The sequence below is a fragment of the Phocoena sinus genome, chromosome 1 (assembly GCF_008692025.1).
Source record: "Phocoena sinus isolate mPhoSin1 chromosome 1, mPhoSin1.pri, whole genome shotgun sequence".
Lineage (NCBI taxonomy): Eukaryota > Metazoa > Chordata > Mammalia > Artiodactyla > Phocoenidae > Phocoena > Phocoena sinus.
The window spans coordinates 153,174,865-153,197,087 of NC_045763.1; the positions used below are offsets into that span (position 1 = coordinate 153,174,865).

At 50.2% G+C, this 22,223-nt stretch overlaps 1 protein-coding gene across 4 annotated transcripts in view; it reads left to right on the forward strand.

The window, feature by feature from the left end:
- The window catches only part of PLEKHA6 (pleckstrin homology domain containing A6), a 120,807-nt gene that overhangs the window by 60,313 nt on the left and 38,271 nt on the right, over positions 1-22,223 (forward strand). For all 4 annotated transcript variants that reach the window (XM_032636974.1, XM_032636954.1, XM_032636964.1 and 1 more), the window contains 3 exons: positions 15,642-15,722; positions 16,378-16,492; positions 22,111-22,215. In XM_032636974.1, coding sequence (XP_032492865.1) covers positions 16,391-16,492; positions 22,111-22,215 — 207 coding nt within the window. In that variant the 5' untranslated portion in view covers positions 15,642-15,722; positions 16,378-16,390. The remainder of the gene's footprint in view (positions 1-15,641; positions 15,723-16,377; positions 16,493-22,110; positions 22,216-22,223) is intronic.

Below are 22,223 nucleotides of genomic sequence, written 5' to 3' on the forward strand. Positions count from 1 at the left end.
CTCATTGTGGTGGCTTCTCTTGTTGCGGAGCATGGGCTCTAGGTGCATGGGCTTCAGTAGTTGTGGCTCATGGGCTCTAGAGAGCCAGCTCAGTAGTTGTGGCGCACTGTCTTAGTTGCTCCACGGCATGTGGGAGCTTCCCAGACCAGGGCTTGAACCTGTGTCCCCTGCATTGGCAGGAAGATTCCCAACCACTGCACCACCAGGGAAGTCCCTGAAGTTTGATTTCTTGATATTTTGTTTAAAGTTGGTGCGTTTTGTGTCGTATTTAAGAAATTTGCCAAACCAAGAATCACTAAGATTTTCTCCTGTGTTTTCTTCTAGAAATCTTATAGTTTAAGCGCTTACATTTTAGGCCTTAGTCCATTTTGAGTTCATTTTTAATGGTAGGGTCAAGGGGTTTTGTTTTTGGTTTTGGTATATGGACCTCTAGTTTTCCAGCACCATGTACTGAAAAGGCTCTCATTCCCACATTGAATTGCCTTTATACCTCTGTGGAAAACCAGCTGACCATATATGCATGGTCAACTGGTCAATTCCTGGACTCTCTATTCTGTTACATTTATCTGTACATGTATCTTTATGCTGATACCACATTGTCTTGACTACTGTAGATTTATAATCTTGAAGTCAGGTAATCTAAGACTTCTAACTTTATTCTTCTAACCTTATTCTCTTTTTTGAAAGTTTTTGGGAGTACTATAGGTCCTTTTCATTTCCATATGAATTTCAGAATCACTTAGTCAATTTTTACAAAGAACCTATTGAGATTGTATTGACTCTATAGGAAAATAAGTGGAGAATTGATATTTTAACAATCTCCTTTTCCATACAGTGTATTTCTCCTTTTATTTAGATTTTACTTAATTTCTCTCGCTAGTGTTTTACAGTTTTCAGTATATAGGTCTTGCGCATCTGTTGTCAAATTTATTCCTAAATATTTCATATTTTTTACCCTATTATAAGTAGTCTTTTTAAAAGTTCAATTTTTCATTGTTTGCTGCCACTATATAGAGATACAACTGATTTTTCTATATTGACTTTTTTTCCTGAGCCCCTCTCCCCCTTTAAAACTCAATTTTACAGAGCAGGAACCTGTACATACTGAGATGCAGGGCTTTTACATGATATGATAAGCATTTAAAAGCATGTGAAAACATCAGCGTCTTTTCCCATTTTAAGTTAATAAATCATATGTAGCAGCCCTGCAGCCAGATGTGAGAGGAGGGAGTGGTATGGTGAACCTGACCCTCCACAGGCAGTGCAGTCCTAGATTTCTGGGGTATTCTCGAGGGTGAGTGGAGCAGGTGGGAATGCATGCAGCCCCTTTAAGAGACCAGGGCCAACCAGCCATCAGGCCGCTGGGAAGGCAGCCCAGGAGATAAGATAAGGCCCCCTGGCAGGTTTAAGCCAGGGTCTTGAGCCACAGTGACTGGACTACTGACAAACAGGAACCAGGGGCGATGAGAGGAGGTGCAGCTACTAGACTCAGACTGGCACAAAGTGGAGCAGCCTGACCACCCACTGGGGCCTGAAAGGAGAAGGGGGTATTAACTGTGGTTGTGGAGAAAGAGGGCGCTTGCATTCTCCTGTATAGCCTATCATGTTTATGATCATGGTTTAAAAACACTACTAGACTGTATTTCAAGGCTTTCTATGCAGTAAATTTTCCATAAATATGTTTATAAACCTCTATATGCTCCCTCTGCTGATATCCTTATGCTGTCGTGAGATGCTTTGTTATTGGATTTGGAGACTACCTGACTTCTTGCTCAAACTAGAAGAATCCTGGCAAGGAATTACTCTGAAAAGTATGGAGCTGCTCATTTGCACATATCTGCATAGATTTGCATGTGTCCTACATGTAGCTACATACTTCTATGCTGGATTTAGATTTCCCCAAATCAGTTGCCTATTTTTAAAGGGATAAAGAGGTGATTTGACTCTACTCATTCCTGCTCACCTTTCTTCTGCATCCTCCAAAGATGCAAAATTATTCCTGCAGCTTTGAAATATAAAAAAGACCACCTGTGACACACAGTTTGTGCAGTTACGAGCAATCCTTTGCCTGTCAAGTTATTTTCCATCTTCGTTTCTATTACAGTTCCTAGCTCCAAGCTCCTGGGTGAGTCAGGGAATTATTAAGGCAAAGAAACGCTGTAGCTAAACAGCCAGGAGCTAAAATTGCTTAGGAACCTTCCAGGATTGTGCCCTGTACCTAGACAGAGAGGCTAGAGGCACATACATTGACCTGAAGACCACCTTCCCACTGTTTCCTGGCCCAGGGCTCGGGATGCTCTGACTACCTTTGTCTGTTCTCCCTCCTCCAGGAACAAATAAAAATATCATCCCCTCCCCCCGATCCTGGCTCCTCTATTGGCCTGCTAGGCAAATATTTCATAATGTGGGCTCATCCAATTGGGCATCATGCCAGAGCCCAGCACCTCAGGTTGCCAGCGTGCGCCAATCAGGCGGGGCAGCCTGGGTGGGACTAGAGGGCTCCTGCTTTCCACATGGGAGGCAGCAGCATTACTCAGGTGGATGGCATCAAGGTGGGACTTGCCACTTTCTCAGAGCTGGGAAGAGGGGACAGGGCTGTCCATCAGCCAACTGGAGGCGACCGGCACTGAAGGGGTTAAGGCCAGTCAGCATGTGTGGCTGTTAATGATTGCTACCCACCAGGGACCTGGTGAGTGTTAAAGGAGAACCTTTTCCCTGTTCCTGAGTGTGAAAGGAGTCAGGGCGAGAGCAGAGGGGACCCCAGAGAAGAGCCGGTGAGTGAGTGGTTATCTGTCTGCTGTATATTCGTCTGGGTGGCTCTGGAGCAGGTAAGAGAGCACCAATATTCCCATTCCATCAGCTAGAGTGGGCTTTTGTTACAACCGGATACAAATTCTCAGCTTGGGGCCAGATTTCGGTATCATTCCTATTTATTAGAAGGAAATCTTTAGGGTTGTCTTAGTCTAGGGGGTGTGAACTACTTGGCACAGAAGCCGGAAATACACATCATTGTCTGTCCTGATGCAGAGACAATGGTTTGGTGTGGCCACCTTGCACACAAAGCTGGAGCCCTGCTCTCCCCCTCTCCCTGAGCCATTGTCTCCGGAGAGGGGCTCAGGAGCTCTGGGCAGAAGCACCATCCGCCCCTTCACAGCCGTTTGCTGGGACCAGCCCAGAAGGAAGGCGGGGAGGGCACAGCCAAAGGAGACGGGCATAGCTGTGCCTTTTGCCTTTTATTCTTTTTACTTCAAGTCAGGTGTGGAGAGGTGGGAGGCAGGATGCAAGGGGTGGGGGTGGAGCAGAGAGTTGGCGGGGACTCAACGTGTTAGAAGACAAAGTTTGTCATTTGGGAGCAAAACAAATCCAGGAAGAGAGAGAACCAGTCTTTTGGGTTTAGATGTCTCTTGTCCCCTTGCCCCCAGCTGCCCATTCAGGACCCTCATTCCCTCCAAATATTAGGCCTCTTTGACCCAGGCACCTCCTCATGACAAGTCAGACTTGTGCAGGGAATGTGGACAAGAGTTTCTTGGCTTCGTTGGAGGAGGTGCTAAGACGGAATTTTCTCAGCTGATTCTGTGTGTGTGTGTGTGTGTGTGTGTGTGTGTGTGTGTGTGTGTACTCATGCGTGCACAAAAAAATGAAAGACTGATTTGTCTCCAAAGCAGAACTGTTGACTTTACCTCCTCTTAGCCAGGAACCCTTTTGTCCCCCTTGCCTCTTTCTTGGGAGGAAAAAGGTTCCATGACATAATGGTAATGGTAGGCAGCCCTGGAGGGGTCTGTTGGGTAGGAACAGCGTGCTCCCCGTGCCAGTCTTGAGAGATAAGGCAAACCCAACCCCCGTGGCTTTCAGCTGTGGTGCTTCCTGCGGCTAAGCTGCCCACAGGCAGACAGAAACCAGCCACAATAAGGGGGAGGTGCCAGCCACCAGACCCAGTGGGACAGGAGCAAAAGATGCCAAGCTTCTGGGCATGTGAGCCAACAAAGAGGGGGAAGTCGGGACTGGGAGAGGAGCCGGCCACTTTCCGTGTTCTGCCTCGTACTAAGAGTTAGCCACACGCAAGACTAGCCACCCTCTGTCCTCACGCTCCCAGGAGAAGCAGCCCAGAGGAATTGGTATTCGCAGGCAGGCAGGGCTTCGTGGGCATACAACCTGCGCAGTTGCCCTGTGTCCTCAGAAGGGTTTGGTTTAATGTCCTTCTGTCACCATCCTGAACTTCTTACGTTTTGAGCAGGGAGCCCTGCGTTTTTATTTTGCTCTGGGCCCTGCCAAGCATATAGCCAGAGCTATTCCCAGGCCAGCCACAAGGGGCAGCAGCAGGATGGTGTTCATATGCTCCAACAGGCATAGGCAGACTCACCTGTTACTCAGGTGTCACTTACCAAGACTGGCTTCTGTCCTGACCGGGACCGGTACAGCATCCCTTTTCCTTTCTTCCCCTCTACCCTCCTCCCAAAGCGTCTGTTTCTTCTTGTCTTAGCAACCCTGCCTAGTCTTCCTTCAAGGCTACTGCATGGCATGGGGACAGGGGAGGGGCCAGCAGTGTCCCTTACCTGGTCCCCTCCCCCCACTTTCCTTTTCTTCCCAAGTTCTTCTTTCCATTTCTTCCCAAGTTCTTCTTTCCATTACCTGGGCTCCAGGCAGGGTCTAGGTCTGGGAGTGCCTCTTCCATTCCTCTGAGATCGTCTCCCCTCCCTTCTCTAAGCCACGGTTATCAATGGACACACTCTGGCACCAGCCTCATGTGCTATTTGTTTAGGAACAGATTGTATCCCTATGATTACCACAGGCTCCAGGCTGGGTGGGGGCCGGGGTGGGGACAGGGGAAGTGCAAGGGAAGGAAGACTCCTGAGCCTGCTGTCCTCGGTGGCAGTCCTCTTCCCTCTCTTCCCCTCTGTGCTGGCTCCTCCCACTGTGGACCGCAGGACCCTGCAGACCATGCAGCCGACCTGTCTGCTCTTCCTCCCTCCAGCCTCACCAGAAGTTGGCCAATCCAAGAAGGAAAATGAGGCAGGAAGGAGGGACAATTCCTTGTTCTTTCACCTTTTCCAACCTCCGTGATCCTCTTTGTAACCTTTCCCAGTTGCCTCCCCCAGGGCCTGCCCCCAGTAGGGCTGTTAGTAGTAACAATATTTTCAAGCCCTGGAGGGGAGTCTTAATGCATATGTTTTATTTATTTTTTATTTACTTATTTATTTTTTTTTTGCGGTACGCGGGCCTCTCTCTGCTGTGGCCTCTCCCGTTGTGGAGCACGGGCTCCAGACGCGCAGGCTCAGCGGCCATGGCTCACGGGCCCAGCTGCTCCGCGGCATGTGGGATCTTCCCGGACCGGGGCACGAACCTGCGTCCCCTGCATCGGCAGGCGGACTCCCAACCACTGCGCCACCAGGGAAGCCCAATGCATATATTTTAAAATGATGTATTATCCAAATTAATTTTGATTGGTCTTTGGAATGTATCATTTGATTTTAGGTTTTTAACTTTTTTATTGTTGTTGGTAGCAGATTTCCTTTTTTTTTTTTTTTTTTTTTTTGCTTTAGCTGAGGACTGTAAGAGAACTTGCATTTCCTGAGGACACTGAACACATATCAGCTGGAGGAAGGACAGACTGGTTTGGAGTTACGTGTTTTATAGAGTCCAAAAAGATTAGAACTGGAAGGTGGCTTAGGGAACATCTAGCCCAGTGCTATCCGATAGAATACTCCACAATGGTGGAACATGCTACAGCTGTCCTGTCCAGTTAGGTGGCCTCTAGGCATGGTGGCTCTTGAGCTGTGGCTAGCGTGACGGAGAAACTGAAATTTTAATTTTACTTAGTTTTAATTAATGAAAATGTAAATAGCCACATATGACTAGCAGCTACTAAATTGGATGGAATAGTGCTCCTTGTTTCATTTCACTCCTTTATCTTATAAATGATTATAACATCAGCCACTGACTGAGCAACTGTTATGTGCCAAGCATTCTCCTAGGTGCTTTAAATATGTGATCTTGCTTAATCCTCCCAGCAATGTGGTATCATTCCATGTTACAGATGGGGAAACTGAGGCCCAGAAAAGTAAAGCAGTCACTACTGCTCAGCCACAGCCATGTGCCAGCCATTCTTTGTTTTCATGTTACAGCTCTCTTCAAAAGTTCTCCAAGTCCTTTCCCTTCCAGGTCTCACTTTCCCTCTCTGGGATGTCAGGGGAGCTCACAATGATTTTTCTCAGCACACAGAGGTGGAGACAACAACGTCTCTCTCCAGACACAGTCATTTCCTGGCTGGTTCCACTGGTGGCCCTTGTCCCCAAGCTCCTTTTGGATCTTTTCTACAGCAGACAGCAATCCGGGGAGATTCCTCTGCCCTTTGAGCCCTTAGCAAGCTCCCTGAGTACATGGGAAGTTCCAGATTCCTCACTCCCTACAGAAGGAGGCGTTCAAAATTTCCCACAATCCATCTGCATCCCTGCTCACCCGTTACTCCCAATCTAGGAGAGACAAGAAGCTGAGCCCTCCCAGGGGGCAGGTGAGAAGCAGTGCTCACACTAGAGCTTTGCTGCCATCCCACCTGCCTTTGCATCCACACCCCATACAGCCCTCCGAGGTGGGGGCCTCCTTCTCCCAAAGCAGTCGCCGAGGCTCCTGCCTTCCTGCTCCCATTGATTTATTGCTCTCTTCTTCCCCAGACAAAGCCTCTGCTCAGTAGACTCTTATCAGAGTCTGGCTGGCCAGTAGGAAGTGAGAGGGGAGAGGAGGGGCCATGGAGCAGATGGAACCCACCCACTGGATTCCCTTGTGAGAGGATTCAAGGCTGAGCTCTCCTGCCTCGCACTAGCAATTCAACATCCCAGAGCAGAACAGCACATGTTCCCTCCTCCCACTGTGGTCAGACCACTGGCCTGCCTCTAAGCCATCCCACCAGACAGCCATTCAGTGTCTGGGTGTGAGGTGCCGGCCAGGCACAGTGACAAAGAAGGTCCAGGTTGTAAGCAGTTTGTGTGTGGCTGTCCCTCCACACCTCTGCACCCAGGCAGGTGTGGTCAGACTAACATTTTTGGGTACCTCCCACCCTACATCGCACACAGTGCCCAGACCTGTAGCCCGTGGGGGTTAGCAGCAAGAGGGTGTGTGACTTTCACCCCTGTGTTCTTGCAGTGGGCCTTGTGGAGCTGTAGTCTCCCCCCTGAATCACAAGGCTCTCTTCTCTCCCGGAGATGAGGAGCTTAGGTTGGAGAAGTAGCAGGGCCTGGGGACAACCAAGGAGACGGGAACGTTGTCTTGTCTCTCTTGTCACTATAGCTGGGGCAGTGACTCTTGGCTCCCCTGACTCTGGAATGGGCCTTGCCTTCTTCCCAGTGCAAGGACCAGAGACCACATGAGTTTAATGGTTTCCCTGTGTTTACCCCTTCAGAGCATCATCATCTTTCTTCCTCTGCTGTCTAGTCTGGTAGGAAATTTGTGTTGTCTTCTAAACAGGTCACCACTTATTACTAGTGTTTCATTCCTAAAACGAGGAAACTGAGCCATGGAAGAGCTTGACGCCCACAGATTGCTGGATTGGGAACCAAGAAGGCATTTGTAGCTTTTGAGGGTGTGGAAGGAGGGGCACCAGCCCAGCTGCATTACCCTCCAAACACTCACTTTGTACAATTCGTTCCCTGGGGGTGGGTGGGGTGACTGCTGTCTGTGGGACACCAGGACCAAATCTGCTGAGCTAGGAATGAGGAAGGATGGCTCGAGTGACCTTCCATAGGCCTAGAAGCAGACAGCTGGGCTTCCTCAGTCTCTGAAGGGTAGGGGTTTGGGATTTGGCTCAGAGCTCGGCGGGTGTGTGTGTGTGTGTGGGGGGGGTGGTGGTGGTAATTAATTATTGCTCTGCCCGTTACCTCTTGGGCCTCTTTCCAGTTGCTGACTGTCGGAGAAAGCAGCTTGGAGGCTGAGGGGAGGGGACTGGAGCCCTTTTCCCTCTGCTTCTATCTGGCTTAGCTGGGGGCCACTCAGGGGAAGGATGAGAGAAGGAAAATGTGGAGCTGGAGCCGTAGAGAGCTCCCGTTTCTCCTTTCATTTCCTTTTCCCCTGAGCAGGGACAGCACAGAGGCACAAGGGCAAGGAGCCTGAGGAACCCCAGGGAGCTGGGTTGCCCCAGTTTTCCAAGTTGGGCCAGCGTGTGAGGGGGGAAATGCCTCTCGAGCTGCCTGAGATGACTTCTGTGCTCAGAATCACAGTTCTTAACACCTGGAAGGGCTGTCGGTGTTCAGATAGTTAAGGAATGGTCATCCCAGCAATGACACTCAGTAATTTATCAACCAGAAAGGACACTGGCCTGGAGTCCTGGAGGGCCCCAAGGTGTCTCTGGATCACATAGAGGAGGGGAGGGCCAGTTATTAAAATACTGAAATTCTTCCTTATTGGAAGAGTAGCCCTTTACCAACCAATATGGAAGAACTTCAGCATTTTAGTAACTGGCATGGTTATGCCGAATACCCACTCTGTTTATCTTTATTTTTCAGAAGACAAGTGGAGTTCCATAAAGTAAAATAGTCAGTTTGAAGATAAGATCATCCAAGTTGGGGTAGATCAGCATGAAGATTCCCCATGAACTTCCCCTGAGCGATATTTGTACTCTCCCCCTCACCAGACACACACACATACGCATAAACACACACGCACACGCTCACATACACACAGTGAAGCATTGCCCTGACTAAAGAGTACACAAGGCCCCCATACCCTTACCTGCAGTTGTAAGCTTGAATGTCCAGGCTCAGGCGATTATATAGTGAGAGACTAGAGAAGGACCTCCACCTAGGATGGAAGGGAGGAAGCCTGGATCTGGATCCCTGATTTGTAATTTCCATCCCTTGGCTACTGAGCCAGCTTTTCTGCTTTCTACCTGAGGTAGGGGCCAAACTCAGGTGAAATTCCCCCAGTGTTCCATGATTGGTCATAGCAGGGAAGGAAAAGGTGTTTTGACCCTTTGGGGCAGGGAAGGGGCTGTGAGGACAGGCAGAGTTTAGCAGGAAAGAGAGCAGCCTGGGCCTTATCTCCTAGGCACTCAGCCCAGTAGCCAGCATTTTTGGATGTTCCAAGCTTACTTGGAGAAGACACTCTAATCTTGCCAGTTTGGAAATGACTGTGGCGCAGGAGGAGGGCTGGGGCGAGGGCAGGGAGGAGAGAAGAGAGTAAATGCAAGTACAGGGCTGACAGCTGTGTCCCTAGAGCCTGCAGGACTGGTATTTTGATCTGTTGGCAGCATCTGGAAAAAAGACAGTGTCAGGTAGAGGGGCCTTTCCCACTTGCAAATACCTAGAGGTGCCACCAGGGCCGACCCCTTTCGACGTCCCCTTTGTGTGGCTGCAGAGGGATTTGGGTGGGGAGAACTTGGCTAGGAAGTGTACTTTTTCCCAGGAATGACGGGGGTTGGTGGGAGTCTCAGGAATCAGGCACATCAGGATGGTTGAGAATGTAAACCAAGTTGTTTTTTCATTGGGAGAGAAAGGTAGAACGCATAAAGCTCCTTGAAAATGATGATGAGATCCAGAGGGGACGTGGAGAGCAGGAGTCAAAAGTCTCCCCACCTTCGCCTCCTTTGTCGGCTGCAGAAATCCTCCCTGGTGTGTGGACAGTCTGAGCTTGGAACTTGCTAGCTGGGGGAGAAGGAAGTGGGAGGAACGGGCCATAGCAGCCCTCCTTCCCACTGGCCTCACAGTCCTCTATCTAATGAGCGATAATGCCAGAAGCCAAAGCCTTGTCTGGATGGGAAAGCCTGGTGGGGCTGATTCTCAGGAGCTCTGGGGACGCCGCAGCTTGGTGTCCTGCAGATAACCAAGAGGGGCCCAGGGTGGAAGGAGTTGAATGTATCTCTCTAGTCATTCAGTATTTATCACGGTGGGACCTCTGGGTGTCCATCCTGAGTGTGCGGTGCGTGTGTGTGCACACATGTGCGGACATGCATGTCTGCAAAGAGTCATGAAGACCTGGGTTGATTTTGCTGCTTTTGACTGCGTGGTGCCAGGTATCACTCCAGGTAGATACCGATTCTTGGGGAGAATGTTTGGAGATGAATCAGTACACAGTTACCTTCGTAGTGAGGCTGTCACTAGCGCCTGCAATTAGAGGCTGCAGGTGTCTGTAGAACTGTAGAAAAGCCCAAACTAGATGGAGGACAAACGCTTGGAAAATGGAGAAGATCTACCTCTTTTCTTTGCAATTGATTGGTTTTGGCACTTCTGGAATGCCAGTCCCCGCATTCCCAGCCCCTGCTCCATCCACTGCCATCTTAAGCCTGAGACTGTGTGTTTTTCATTTTCTAGCTCCAGTACCTAGCATATTTCTTGATTTGTTTTTTTTAATATTTAAATATTTACTTATTTATTTATTTATCTATTTATTTATTTATCTGGTTGAGCTGGGTCTTAGTTGTGGCAGGCCTCAGTTGTGGCAGGTGGGCTCCTTAGTTACGGCACATGGGCTCCTTAGTTGTGGCATGTGAACTCTTAGTTGCAGCATGCATGTGGGATCTAGTTCCCTAACCCAGCCTCCCTGCATTGGGAGTGCGGAGTCTTATCGACTGCGCCGCCAGGGAAGTCCCTCTTGATTTGTTTTTAAGCAGAATAATCATAGGCATTATCTCTTGTGCATAAAATATTTCACATTTTGAAAGTTTCCAGTTATTATTTCATAGAATTAGAAAGTACCTCATTTGCATGTGAGAAAACTAAGGGCCAAAGAAGTCAAGTCACCCTCATGTTGGACCTTGGACTGAAAGCCCGGTGTTGCCAATTCTCTTCTCACTGACGGCACTGCCATTGGGGCCACCTTCATAGGTACCGTGGATAGGGGAACACCTAGTGGGCATCTCGGGAGTTTAGGGTTGCTCCTGTCTTCATAGCAAAATCTCCTTTATTGCTTGAGATGCCCCCCTTCCCTTGGGTGGGATTCAAGGAGTCCATTTGGAGATGGATTCATAACCATTTGTTCTTGAGAAATGGAGGCCTTTGACATCCCAAAAGAAAGGGAAGAGGAGAGGGAAAAAAAAAAACTGATTACCTGTCCCCGTTTCCCTTTTTTAATGTTCCATACCTGGTAAGTTCTTCCTGGTGTCTAACCTAATGAAAACCTGTCATCTGTGCCGTTTAGTGGCAAAGGAAAGAAACTCCAGCCAGGCATTCTGTGCGCTCACTTAATCCTGAGGATTTCAGAGCTCTCGACAGGCAGGGGAAACCCTTGAGCCTTCCTTCCTCCTCCTGTGCTATCTTCAGTGGGCATGGGAGAAGTAATTTAACTTGCAAGTTAAGCGAAGGCTGTGGGAGGCCCCTGAGCTCAAATTGAAGGGAAAGGGATATTTTTGCCTTCTAGAGGAAGAAAACTCATTTCCCGAGGCACCTCCACCCCTCCTTCTGTGCAGATGAGCTTAATTTTCTTCCCCTCCTAATGAAGATGGATCAAAGCCAAGCTATATATTCAAGGGGGAGCCAGGCAGGGGAGCTAAGTGAAGGGGTGAGGGGACAAAAACAGAGCTGCTCTCATGGAGAGGAAGTAATTACTTTTAAGAGAGAGCAAAGATAGGGAAGCCCTTGGTAATACAATGTTAAACTCCAAATGCAGGTGGCTAAAAATTAAATCAGAGCACATGGAGTTTCTTTTGTTCATTCATTCATTCACTTATTCATTCAACGAATATTTATTGGGTACCTACTGTGCACAGGCAGAGACCCCAAGCAGGCATCAGGAGAGGGCCCAGCTCTCCGTAACCACAGCAGGGCTCCAGTAACTGGATTAGGGACAGGGAGAGGTGGGATCTGGAAAGTGAAGCCACTTGTCATCAGGATAAAGCATTTGCAGAAGTACCACTAGATGGCTGAATATGTTGACCTTTGGATTTAGGATTAGTTGCTTGAGTGCCAGCAGCTGTTGACCCCAGCTATATCCACCCAGCTTGACTCATCACGGGTTAAATAATTATGTTGTCCTTTTCCATTCACTGATTGCTTTGTTCTCTGACTGAGTTCTGTCCTCGATCCAAAAAATTAGATTAGCTCCTCCCTTTCAGTGTCTGTTGACATCACAAAATTGCCATAACAACAGACTATGATGTCACCAGAATGCCTGGTGCTGCTGAAAGGAACCACATCGGTCAGAAAGGATTCTGTCATCCAAAGATAAAAATGGAATGATATCAAAAGCCAGAGGAACTGAAATTTGATATCAAAAAAGAACATCTAGGCAGTATAAGATAACAGTGCGTCTGGAGCTTCCTTTCCTGGAACCCTTCACAAACAAACAAGGCACTTATTGAGACTGATTGGAGAGCAGGCTTGCCTGGAGGCAGGGGCTTGGAAGAGATGACCTTCAGAAGCCCCTTGCGTGGAGGGCCCTAAGACACAGAGGACATTAGGAAAAGGGGAGATGCGACCATCTTCGATCTCTGGAGAGCTCAGAGTAGCTAACGGTGATGCAAACCTCCCTGCCCCGAGCAGATCTGACAGTTTCCAGCTGGAATGTATTATATTACAGCTGGGCAGATTTACAAAAATAAACACATGGTGACCCCGTCTGAGCCTCATTTGCTACCCTCTTCCTCATAAGATTTGGGAAGAAGCTTTTCTTCCATTTCACCCAAGCAGAGAAGCCAGTCCTCGCCACCAGCTCTGGCTCCATGACACCCACGCCCATGTGCCTCACTTGCCCTTCATCTGCTGGGCCACCCCAAGAGGAGGGCAAGCAACCTGGGGCTGTGTCTGTCTGAAGGGAGCGTGTAGGGGGATGCTGCAGACAAGCTTCGTGTTCATTATGCTCCTGTCCATACGGAAGGCTGGGCAGGCTGGGAGGAGAGAGGGCTTCCCGGCATCGGCAGCAACGACAACAGCAGCACGTGAACCTGGAGCCTCATTTAACCCTTGTGCCCACTGGGTCGAAAGGGTCTCTGTGAAGCAAGTGGATTTCAGCCCAAGGGCCTGTGTTCTGGGCGAAGGGAGGCAGGGAGGGCTGTCTTCCTGCAGGTTGGGCTGGCATGGGTTTCTGCCGTGCGGATGGGAATGCAGCCCCAGACTCCTCCGTCCGCCCAGCTACTCTGCGTCCTTAGCTCGGTGAGGTCAGACTACCTGGAAGTTGTACACCTGCTCCGCGTACTCCGTCTCTCCGTTTTTGCATTTTCTCCTTGGGCACCTGAACTGAGAAGATGTCATCCCCTGCTCACTTATTCTGCCTCTGGCACTCTGCCGGGCAGCGTTCTGTCTGAATGCTGGGAAGCTGCAGACCCCCTAGGGCACCTGGGCACCCCTACCACCACCCAGGGAGAGGCCCTCCCCCTTCCTGGTGCTGGAGCCAGGAGGAGGGGAAAGAGCAGCGCCTGCCGCTGCCACGTGCACCTGGAGCTCAGCCACGGCACGGCGAGCCGGACCGGAGGACTGACTTCTCAGAGGGATGGTACGAGCAGGGTGGCTGGTGGGTCCTCTGAGGCTGCCAAACAGGGGACAAAGCTGCCTAAAAGATGTTGAAGTTTCGAGCTGATCGACGGGTCAGGTAGGGATTTCTTCAGTGGGCTGTGAGTCAAGTGAAGTGAGAGCTGAGTGGGCAGGTCACTGGATCCGGGGGCGTCAGAGTGAGGGGCCTGCCCCGTGTGACCTGGAGAAGGGAGAGCAGTTAGGTCAATGGTTGCTGCATTGCAGTGTTTGTGAAGGGGAAGCTGTTTTGAAATTGGTAGCGCCGGGATGGAGCGAGGACGTCATTTGTAGGGGTTACTGGGTAGGAGAGTCTGGGGCAGGAAGAAATTTGGTGTCCTCTGAAAGACTTGTACCAGCTGACAGCAGACTGTGTGTGTGCCTCTGTGTGTGTCTGTCTCTCCGTCCATCTGTCCATCTGTACCAGTGCCTGCAGGAAAGGTTCCAGCAGAGTTAGCACAGGGAATGTGTACAGCAGAATGGGCCGAAGGGGACGGAATGGGTGGAGGGGTGTCAGGGGGGCAGGTCATCTGTGCCACTGGGAAACAGCAGAGACCTTTGTGCCTCAAGGATCTTAGCTGTCACAGACTGCCTGCCCCCACCCCTAGATGAGGCAGAGCCAGGGATGAGGGTGACTGGAAACGGCTACTGTTCCTTGCAAAGATCCCCTGTGGTTAAGTTGAGGAGAGCATCCTTATTGGACCTGGGAAGAAGGGAGGAGTAGAGTTTGAGAAGCAGGGAGCGGGTTATCAATGTGCTAGAGTTAGAACCCAGGCCGAAGAGACACTGGCCAGATTCAGGGTCCTGGCTGCAAAACCAGATTTCCACAGAGGCTGTGGCCACTGCCCACTGGGCTTCTGTCTCCCACATGTCTTTGGATTCGATCTGAACATGACTGGTCTGGAAGCTGAAAAAATACCCTCCGATATGATCTTTAGCTTCAGCAGACGTCTTAAGGGCTGGGAAGCATCCTTGGCGATGGAAGGGTGCTCTCCAAAAGGTTGTTTTACTTTGCTCGTGCAGCTGAAGGGACCACACTGTTTTCCCCTGGTGCTAGCTAACCTGCCACTTGCCAAGCAGAGCGCTGGCCCTTTGCTGTGGGGGTGCGTGGTGGCCTGGTATTAAGACCCCCAAGCCGCCGTGCAGCCTTGGTGGGCTCTGTGCGGGCACCAGCTTCCGGGGCTGGACTGAGCATGCCCTGGGCTCGCACAGTATCTCCCGAGAGGGGTAGGTGAAGAGGACCTTAAAATTGTTCCAGCCCCCCGCTGGCTGCACGCTTGAATCTCCCACAGCTTTCTTGCCAGGTGGCCCTCTGCTTTCAGAATACGTCTCAAACTGCAGCCATTTATGGCTTAGACCCTCTGCACCAGCCCCTCCCTAAGCTCTGTCCGCTGCCCTTCCTCCCTTACCTCCCTGCAGAGCCACCGGGAGCTAGCGTGGAAGCCAGCCAGCCAGAAGGGCCACAGCTCCCAAGGGAGCCTCCCATCTGCCTCTGCACAGACCCCGGCCCTGGCCCATGTTCGCCCCTGCTTCCTGGCAGGCTGTCCGCACTACCCTCCCCGGCCACAGCATCCCTTAATTAGATCGGACTGAGAGCCAGCACTCACCTCAATGCTGGACAGCTCCTGAGGTGTCGGCTAGTCAGGTAGCCCCTAGACGGGGAGGCCCTGGACTTGGGGTGTGAGTGGAGCCCAGCCCAAGCTCAAGGATGGAATTTCTGGATGTCTCATTTCATTTGAAGAAAGAGATAGAGCAGGAGAGGAAGGAGTCCAAGGTTGCAAGAGAATTCTTTTAGCAAATAATGAGTGAGCGGTTTTTATGTGGAACCCTGGCAGGAGTTGTCCCTGGGAGGGAACCAGCCAAACACTAAGTCTTGACTATTGGAGCCCCTCCCCGCCCCCCACATACATGCCCAGGATGGCCACTGAAAGGGTTAAGTGGGGTTTCTTTCCAGCCTGGGGATCTCTAGTCAGTAATTAACACTGTCAGAAAGACATCTTCCGCCCCCTCCCGTCGCCTCCCCTCCCCTCCCCTCCCCAAATGACCTTCTACAGCCCAGCCCTCTGTCTTGCGGCTTACGGTCCCACTGGAGGACAGAGCAACGATCTCCTGTGTGGTCGCCATCCCTGTTACTGCCTAGGGCCTGTCCACCCTTTAGCCTGTGTCTCTGCCTTCTTCGTCTTGACCACAGCTTCTCTCTCTCTTTTGCCTCCACAGCCATAATGAAAGACGGAACACATTTCTACACCCACTGACCGGCCAGGTCCCAGAGGAAAACAAAAAGTTTGACTTGAAAATGTACGTTTACCCCTTACTTGCTGTTTGGCCTTTCCGTCCTTAACCACCATCATCCCGCTGCCTCTGTGTAGCTAGGAAGAGGAAGGGTGTGGGGGTCAGAAAGGAGAGCAGGAGAGGTTTCGGGTCGCTCACCTCAGTTCTGAGGACTGGAAACTCCTGAGACCCATCTGGCTTGATACCCTCAACCACTTTTTCTGGAATCTTGCAGGTCCCAGGTTAGTGCATCCCACGGGCTGAGCTAAAGGAGTGAGACATGTCTGAGGCTGGCATATCAATCACCAGGGGCCTCTGAGGAGAGCAGTGAGGGAATCTGCTATGACCACGAGAGCCAAATGCTAATTCCTCTGATGTTGGCTCGGTAAATGAAAGGAAAAAAAGATTATTAAATGACTCTCATAGTCCGAGTTCCAGAGTCCTAGGATCTAGGTTTTTAAGATAAATTTGCAGGAAAAAAAGAGGAGACTGTCCAGGGTTACTGGCATATAATCTCGGAAAAGCAGCGGGAGCCGCTGAGAGGACCCCTTGGGACCACTGAGGGGACCTAATTTGTGCTGAATGCTGGAACAGTGAATGGCGGGGTTGGGAAAAGGGATGGGTGGCACCCATTGTCTCTTGGTCTCACTAGCCACTTCTTTTTTGGTCAACTTGAAATCAGATCGACCTTGGACATGTCCAATAAAACAGGTGGGAAACGCCCAACTACCGCCAACAGTGACCTATCCAACCACAACATGGTGTCCGAGGTCCCTCCAGAGCGGCCCAGTGTCCGGGTAAGTCCGGTCCCCCACGCAAGCTGCTGGGGAGGAATCCTAGGAAACGTATTAGGCTGCTTACTTTTTTCTGCAGGTTCCAAAGAGCAGGTGACGTGATGCAGGAAGTGGAGAGTGGGGAGGAAAGAGGGCTCAGACCAGAACCATACAGAAGACCAACATCTAGACCAGGGGTCCTCAGCCGTAGCACTATTATCATTGGGGGCTGGATAATTCTTTGTAGTGTGGGACCATTCTTTCTCTGTAGCATGTGGAGCAGCAGCCCTGGCCTCTACCCACTAGATGCCAGTAGCCCCCGCCCTGTGACAACCAAAAATGTCTCCAGACATTGTCAAATGCCCCCTGTGGGACAAAATTGCCCCACCCTCACTGAGAACCACTGATCTAGGGGGACAGCGAAAGAAGAATAACTCATGAAGAATGACAATTGGGTGCTCAGAAAGGAGGAGGAAGGAAGAGACCATCAGGAGGAAGTAATCAGAGAAGAATGTTGCAGAGAGGTCCAGTAAGATAAGGGCTAAAAGTATCCATGGCGTTTAGCAACATCGTGGTAATTGGAGACCCTGATAAGAGCGGTTCAGTGGTGTGAGGAGCGCAGAAGACAAAGACAAGCTGGAGAGGGCTTAAGAGGAGATGGGAGGGCGGATACAAGACACTGAAGAGTAGAAAACTGCTCTTCTATGAAACTAGATAGGGCTTTCCTGGTGGTGCAGTGGTTGAGAGTCCGCTTGCCGATGCAGGGGACACGGGTTCGTGCCCCGGTCTGGGAGGATCCCACGTGCCGCGGAGCGGTCTGGGAGGATCCCACATGCCGCGGAGCGGCTGGGCCCGAGAGCCATGGCCGCTGAGCCTGCGCGTAAAAAAAAAGAAAGAAAGAAAGAAAGAAACCAGATAGTAAATGGGAGTGTAGTCATACAATGGAGGACTCTCCAAAAATTAAAAATGGACTGGAGCGAGCTGTATAACAAGGATGAACCTTAACAACATAATGCTGAGGAAAAAGCAAGTTGTAGGATATGAAAAACATGGTATCATTTATGGAAAATGTACAAACATGAAAAGTTATTCAGTGTTTTTATAGATAAGCTTGCAGTACAAGCATATAACCATGGACAGGCATACTAATTTGTGGTCAGTGGTCACCTCTAGGAAGGAAGAAAAGGTCATGAGATTGGGGAGGGGGTTCAAAGGGAGTTTCAGCTTTATTTGTCATGTTTTATTAGGGAAAGAAAGCAACATGCAGTGGTGATTTAGTCCCTACTTTTCTGAAATGTTTGAAATATTTCAAAAAAAATTCTTTTTAAGAAACTTGACCGTGAAGGGAAATGAGGGGTGGAGGGTAGCAGCTAGGAGATATGCAAGATGCAGGGAGGTTTTTTCTTTGTTCATTTTGTTTTGTTTCAAGGTGTTAAGGGCATGAGGGGAATGACCCAGTAGGTAGTTTCAGGAGAAAGGGCATCGCCAATGAGTCATGTTTGTGTAGAGACAGGAGTCAGGTGCAAAGGTGCTGTCAGCCTGGATAGGGGAGGGGCCCTCTTCCTGAGGCTGTGTAAGATAGGTACATGAAACGTGGCGGTGGGGCTGGGAAGTTCAAGACGCTCCCACCTGTTGTTTTCAACTTTTGCAGGGAAGTAGGAGGTAGGGTTTTCTGCTGGGAAGAGTGGGGTTGATAGAGAGGCATTGGGGGGTGGGGGGCTTCAGAATAAGCCCAAGGGTCAGTGGTCAACAAGGAACATTTGGAATATTGCCTAATAATACTGAAGGGTCATCTGAGGTCATAGACTGAATCTGTGTGCTCTGATCCACAGGTGTGTGTGGTTTTTCTCCAGCAATGCTATGGCCTGGCAGATGGTTGCATTGACCTAAGGTTGAGGGTTGCTGGGAAGCTGTGGCAGAAAGATAAGGAGGCTAGAGTATTACTGAGGGGTTGGCAGGGGAATGGCTGAAGTGGCAGGGAGCAGCTTTTAGGCTGCAGAGAGCAGGTGAAACTATGACAGATGACGGACTGAGAGAAAAGGGAAAGATTTTAGGATTTACATATTCTGAGGGTGGTGGATGACTTCTTCAGATGGCTGATCTCCGCCATTATATGTGGGTTTTTACAAGTAAAGTACAGAAAATAATTTCATTTTCCAGTTCGGGAGGTACTTTATGATAAACCCCAGTTTCTTCTTTCCTTCCTTCTACAAGTATTTACTAAGTGCTTATTGACAGCTGGACACCTTGCTAGGTTCTGGTGATAAAGAGAGGAACAAAACAAAATTTCTCCCTACAAAGAGCTCCCAGTCTCGTACGGGAGACAGAAAGTCCACAGTTCTGCTGCAGTGCGACAGATTCTAGACTATGGGAAGTTTCTGAGAAGAGGGAGCAACAACTACTCTGGGAGAACAGGGGGGTTTCGGGGACTAGGGTTGCCTGCACTAGGCCGTGAAGGATGAGTTGGGATGTGGTAGTGGACAAGGGGAGTGGGGTTCCCCCGCCTCCCATGGTGAGCAAAGCCCTAGGGAGATGGGAGAGAACCACTCGGAGTTTGGCATGACCAGCGGTGGTGCCTTTCTGGTGGAGTGGCAGAAAGTGGGTGGTGGCCCAGCCAGATCTCGTAGACCTGTCCTTGTGTGCTGTGCTGAGGACTGGAATTCTCTCCTAAGTGACGAGAGGTAGTGAGAAATTCTAAGCAGAAGAGATGACAACCCGTGAGGCACCAACAGCGGCATCGGAGAAGAAAGGACAGGCTTGAGATCCATTAAGAAGACAGACTTGTCAGCCCTGCGTAAATGATGGTGTGGAGGAATGGAGGGAGGAGGGGACGGCGTGAGCTTGTTCAGAGTTCTGGTTTGGGCCACTGGGTAGATTGTGGCCCAGTCACTGAGATGAGAACTACGGAAGAACCAGTTGGTTAGAAAGAGGATGAGTTTGGTTCTGCGCTTATTTAATCCTAGTTGGACAACTAGTGAGCAAATGGACTGGGACAAATGAATCTATATCTAGATTCATTCTAGCAAATGAATCTAGATATAGATTAGGGAGTTTTCGGCATATTGCTGGCAGCTGAGGCAATGGGTATGGATGACATTACACAGGCACAATGTATGATGAGACTAAAAGCGTAAGTTTGAGGTCTGTCAACACTTAGAGTGGAGGTGGAGATTGAGAAGGACTGGCCACAGATGTAAATATTGAAGAGTAAGGAATAGTGCCCCAGAAACCAAAAGAAGAGTTCCGGGAAAGGTTCACATTATCGGTGCTTAAGAATGTCAGGGACTGAGTGGCCTGAGTTGACATCGCAGGGACCATTTCTGAAAGGAGTGGAGGAGGTTTAGGAGTAAAGGGAGGAGAGGAAGTCAGGACTCTTCCCAGCAGCCTATCTCTGAGGAGAAAGAGAGGGAAGGGAGGGAAGGTGTTACCTGACGGGGACAGCTGGTGGAGGGTGGACGGGGCTGTCAGGTGTGTGTGGGTGCGTGAGGGACAGTGAGAAGGAGGAGAGAGAAAGACTGAGAGAGACAGAGACAGACAGTGAGAGAGAGACAGACAGACAGAGGGATGCTTTAAGATGAAGAGAGCTGAGCATGTTTGCTTAGGAGAAGCAGCCAGTGGAGGAGGAAAAAATGAAGACAGATTTGAGAGGTTATCAATGAAGCAAGTCTCAGAGGAGACAGCAGGCTGGGCCCGATAGCCTTGGAAAGGAGGAAAACGCCTCTTCTTCTGACATTGAAGGGAAAGAGACAAGGAGAGTGGTAAGGGCAGTAATTTTCTGGGTAAAAGGGTGTGAAATTGAGGAAGCGCGTGTCTGACAACCTCAATTTTCTCCGTGGGGGGCGGATCCAAGCCACTGCGGGGGAAGGCAGCGGCGGGCAGGTCGCTGGGCTCGGGAGAGAGGCGAGGGTGTGCAGCGGAGCACCGGGGACTGAGGGGTCGCGGTGGCCTCATCTGTGCTGTGGTGTGATTGTTCTCCAGCAGCACTATAGTCTGGCTGAGTGCAGGGAGGGTGGATAATTTGATTAATCAGGGGTTTAGAGTTTCAGAGAAGATCGAGCGGAAAGGCACTGGATAGGGTGTTGGTGTTGGAGAGTGTGGTTGATCTATTCCACCAGGGGGCGTATTTGTAGGGAAACAACTAACACCAGGAGGTAGCTCATGGATCCAGGAAAAAAAGGCAAGTATTGAGGAGTTGGGGATCTCAATGGAGTAGAAAAGCTGGTGTCGTTGAGGGATGGAGTGAGACAGCCCGGAGGATGGGATGCTGTGCTCAGAAGACAGGGATATGAGAGCTGACAGGGGCTTGGGAGCTGGCCAGGTCCAAGGTGTTGCCATGGGAGTGAGTGGCTGGGCTGGAAGTGGAGGATTTTGGACTTGAGGACATCAAGGTAGTTTAAAGTTAGGCCACTGGATGGGTCATCCTCCCTCTCACTGTGGAGCAATGAAATTGTCCACAGTGATGGCAAGATTTAGAATGGAGAGGATGACTGATATCAAAATCCTTAGACTCGGGCTTCCCTGGTGGCGCAGTGGTAGAGAGTCCTCCTGCCAATGCAGAGGACGCGGGTTCGTGCCCCGGGCCGGGAAGATCCCACATGCCGCGGGGTGGCTTGGCCCGTGAGCCATGGCCACTAAGCCTGCACATCCGGAGCCTGTGCTCTGCAACGGGAGAGGCCACAACAGTGAGAGGCCTGCGTACCGCAAAAAAAAAAAAAAAAAAAATCCTTAGACTCTGAAAAAAGAAGCTAGAAGCTGATAGTGGTGAGAAGGGCTAAACAGTGAAAGATCACTGATACTTCGAGAAAGAGAGATTGTTGCCAGAACAGAATGTGGGGAAGTCCCAGTGGCAATAAGGAGCTAGGAGAACACCCATACATCCTCCCTGCTCTGTGGTGTGTTGGACATTCAAGAATGAATAGGGGGCTTCCCTGGTGGCACAGTGGTTAAGAATCCGCCTGCCAAATGCAGGGGACACGGATTCGAGCCCTGGTCCGGGAAGATCCCACGTGCTGCGGAGCACCTAAGTCCCTGCGCCACAACTCCTGAGCCTGCGCTCTAGAGCCCGTGAGCCACAACTACTGAGCCCACGTGCCACAACTGACGCACGCCTAGAGCCTGTGCTCCACAACAGGAGAAGCCACTGCACTGAGAAGCCCACACACCGCAACGAAGACCCAACACAACCAAAAATAAATAAATACGATAAATACATTTATAAAAAAGAAAAAAAAAAAAAGAATGAATTGGGCTTGGAGAAGATGATGACATAGGAATTTACTTGAAGTTGAATGGGTCTGAGAAAGCATTATGAAGAGGTAAGGAGTAAGGCCAGTAGAGAAGGATAGGCCAGGAGTGAAATGAAAAGTCTTATTTTCTCCTTAAGAAAAAGCAAAAACACACATCGCTGTGAGACAGGTAGGCCGATAATTTTGAACCCCATTTTAGAGATAAGAAAAAGAGCAAAGAATTGAAAGGCCGTGCCCTTGAGTTAGTAAGAGATCCAAGCTTCTCACCTGGGCCTCTTAACATGAGGGCCCCCAGGGCCCTGGAGAGGGATAGCTCCCACCAAGGGCAGCTCCTCTTGCGTGTGGAGCAGAAAGGAGGAGAGGAAGAGTTAAGCTGGCTGCTCTCTGCATCCCTAGGCCACCCGGACGCCCCGCAAGGCCATCGCTTTCGGCAAGCGCTCGCACTCCATGAAGCGGAACCCCAGTGCTCCTGTCACCAAGGCAGGCTGGCTTTTCAAGCAGGTGAGGCC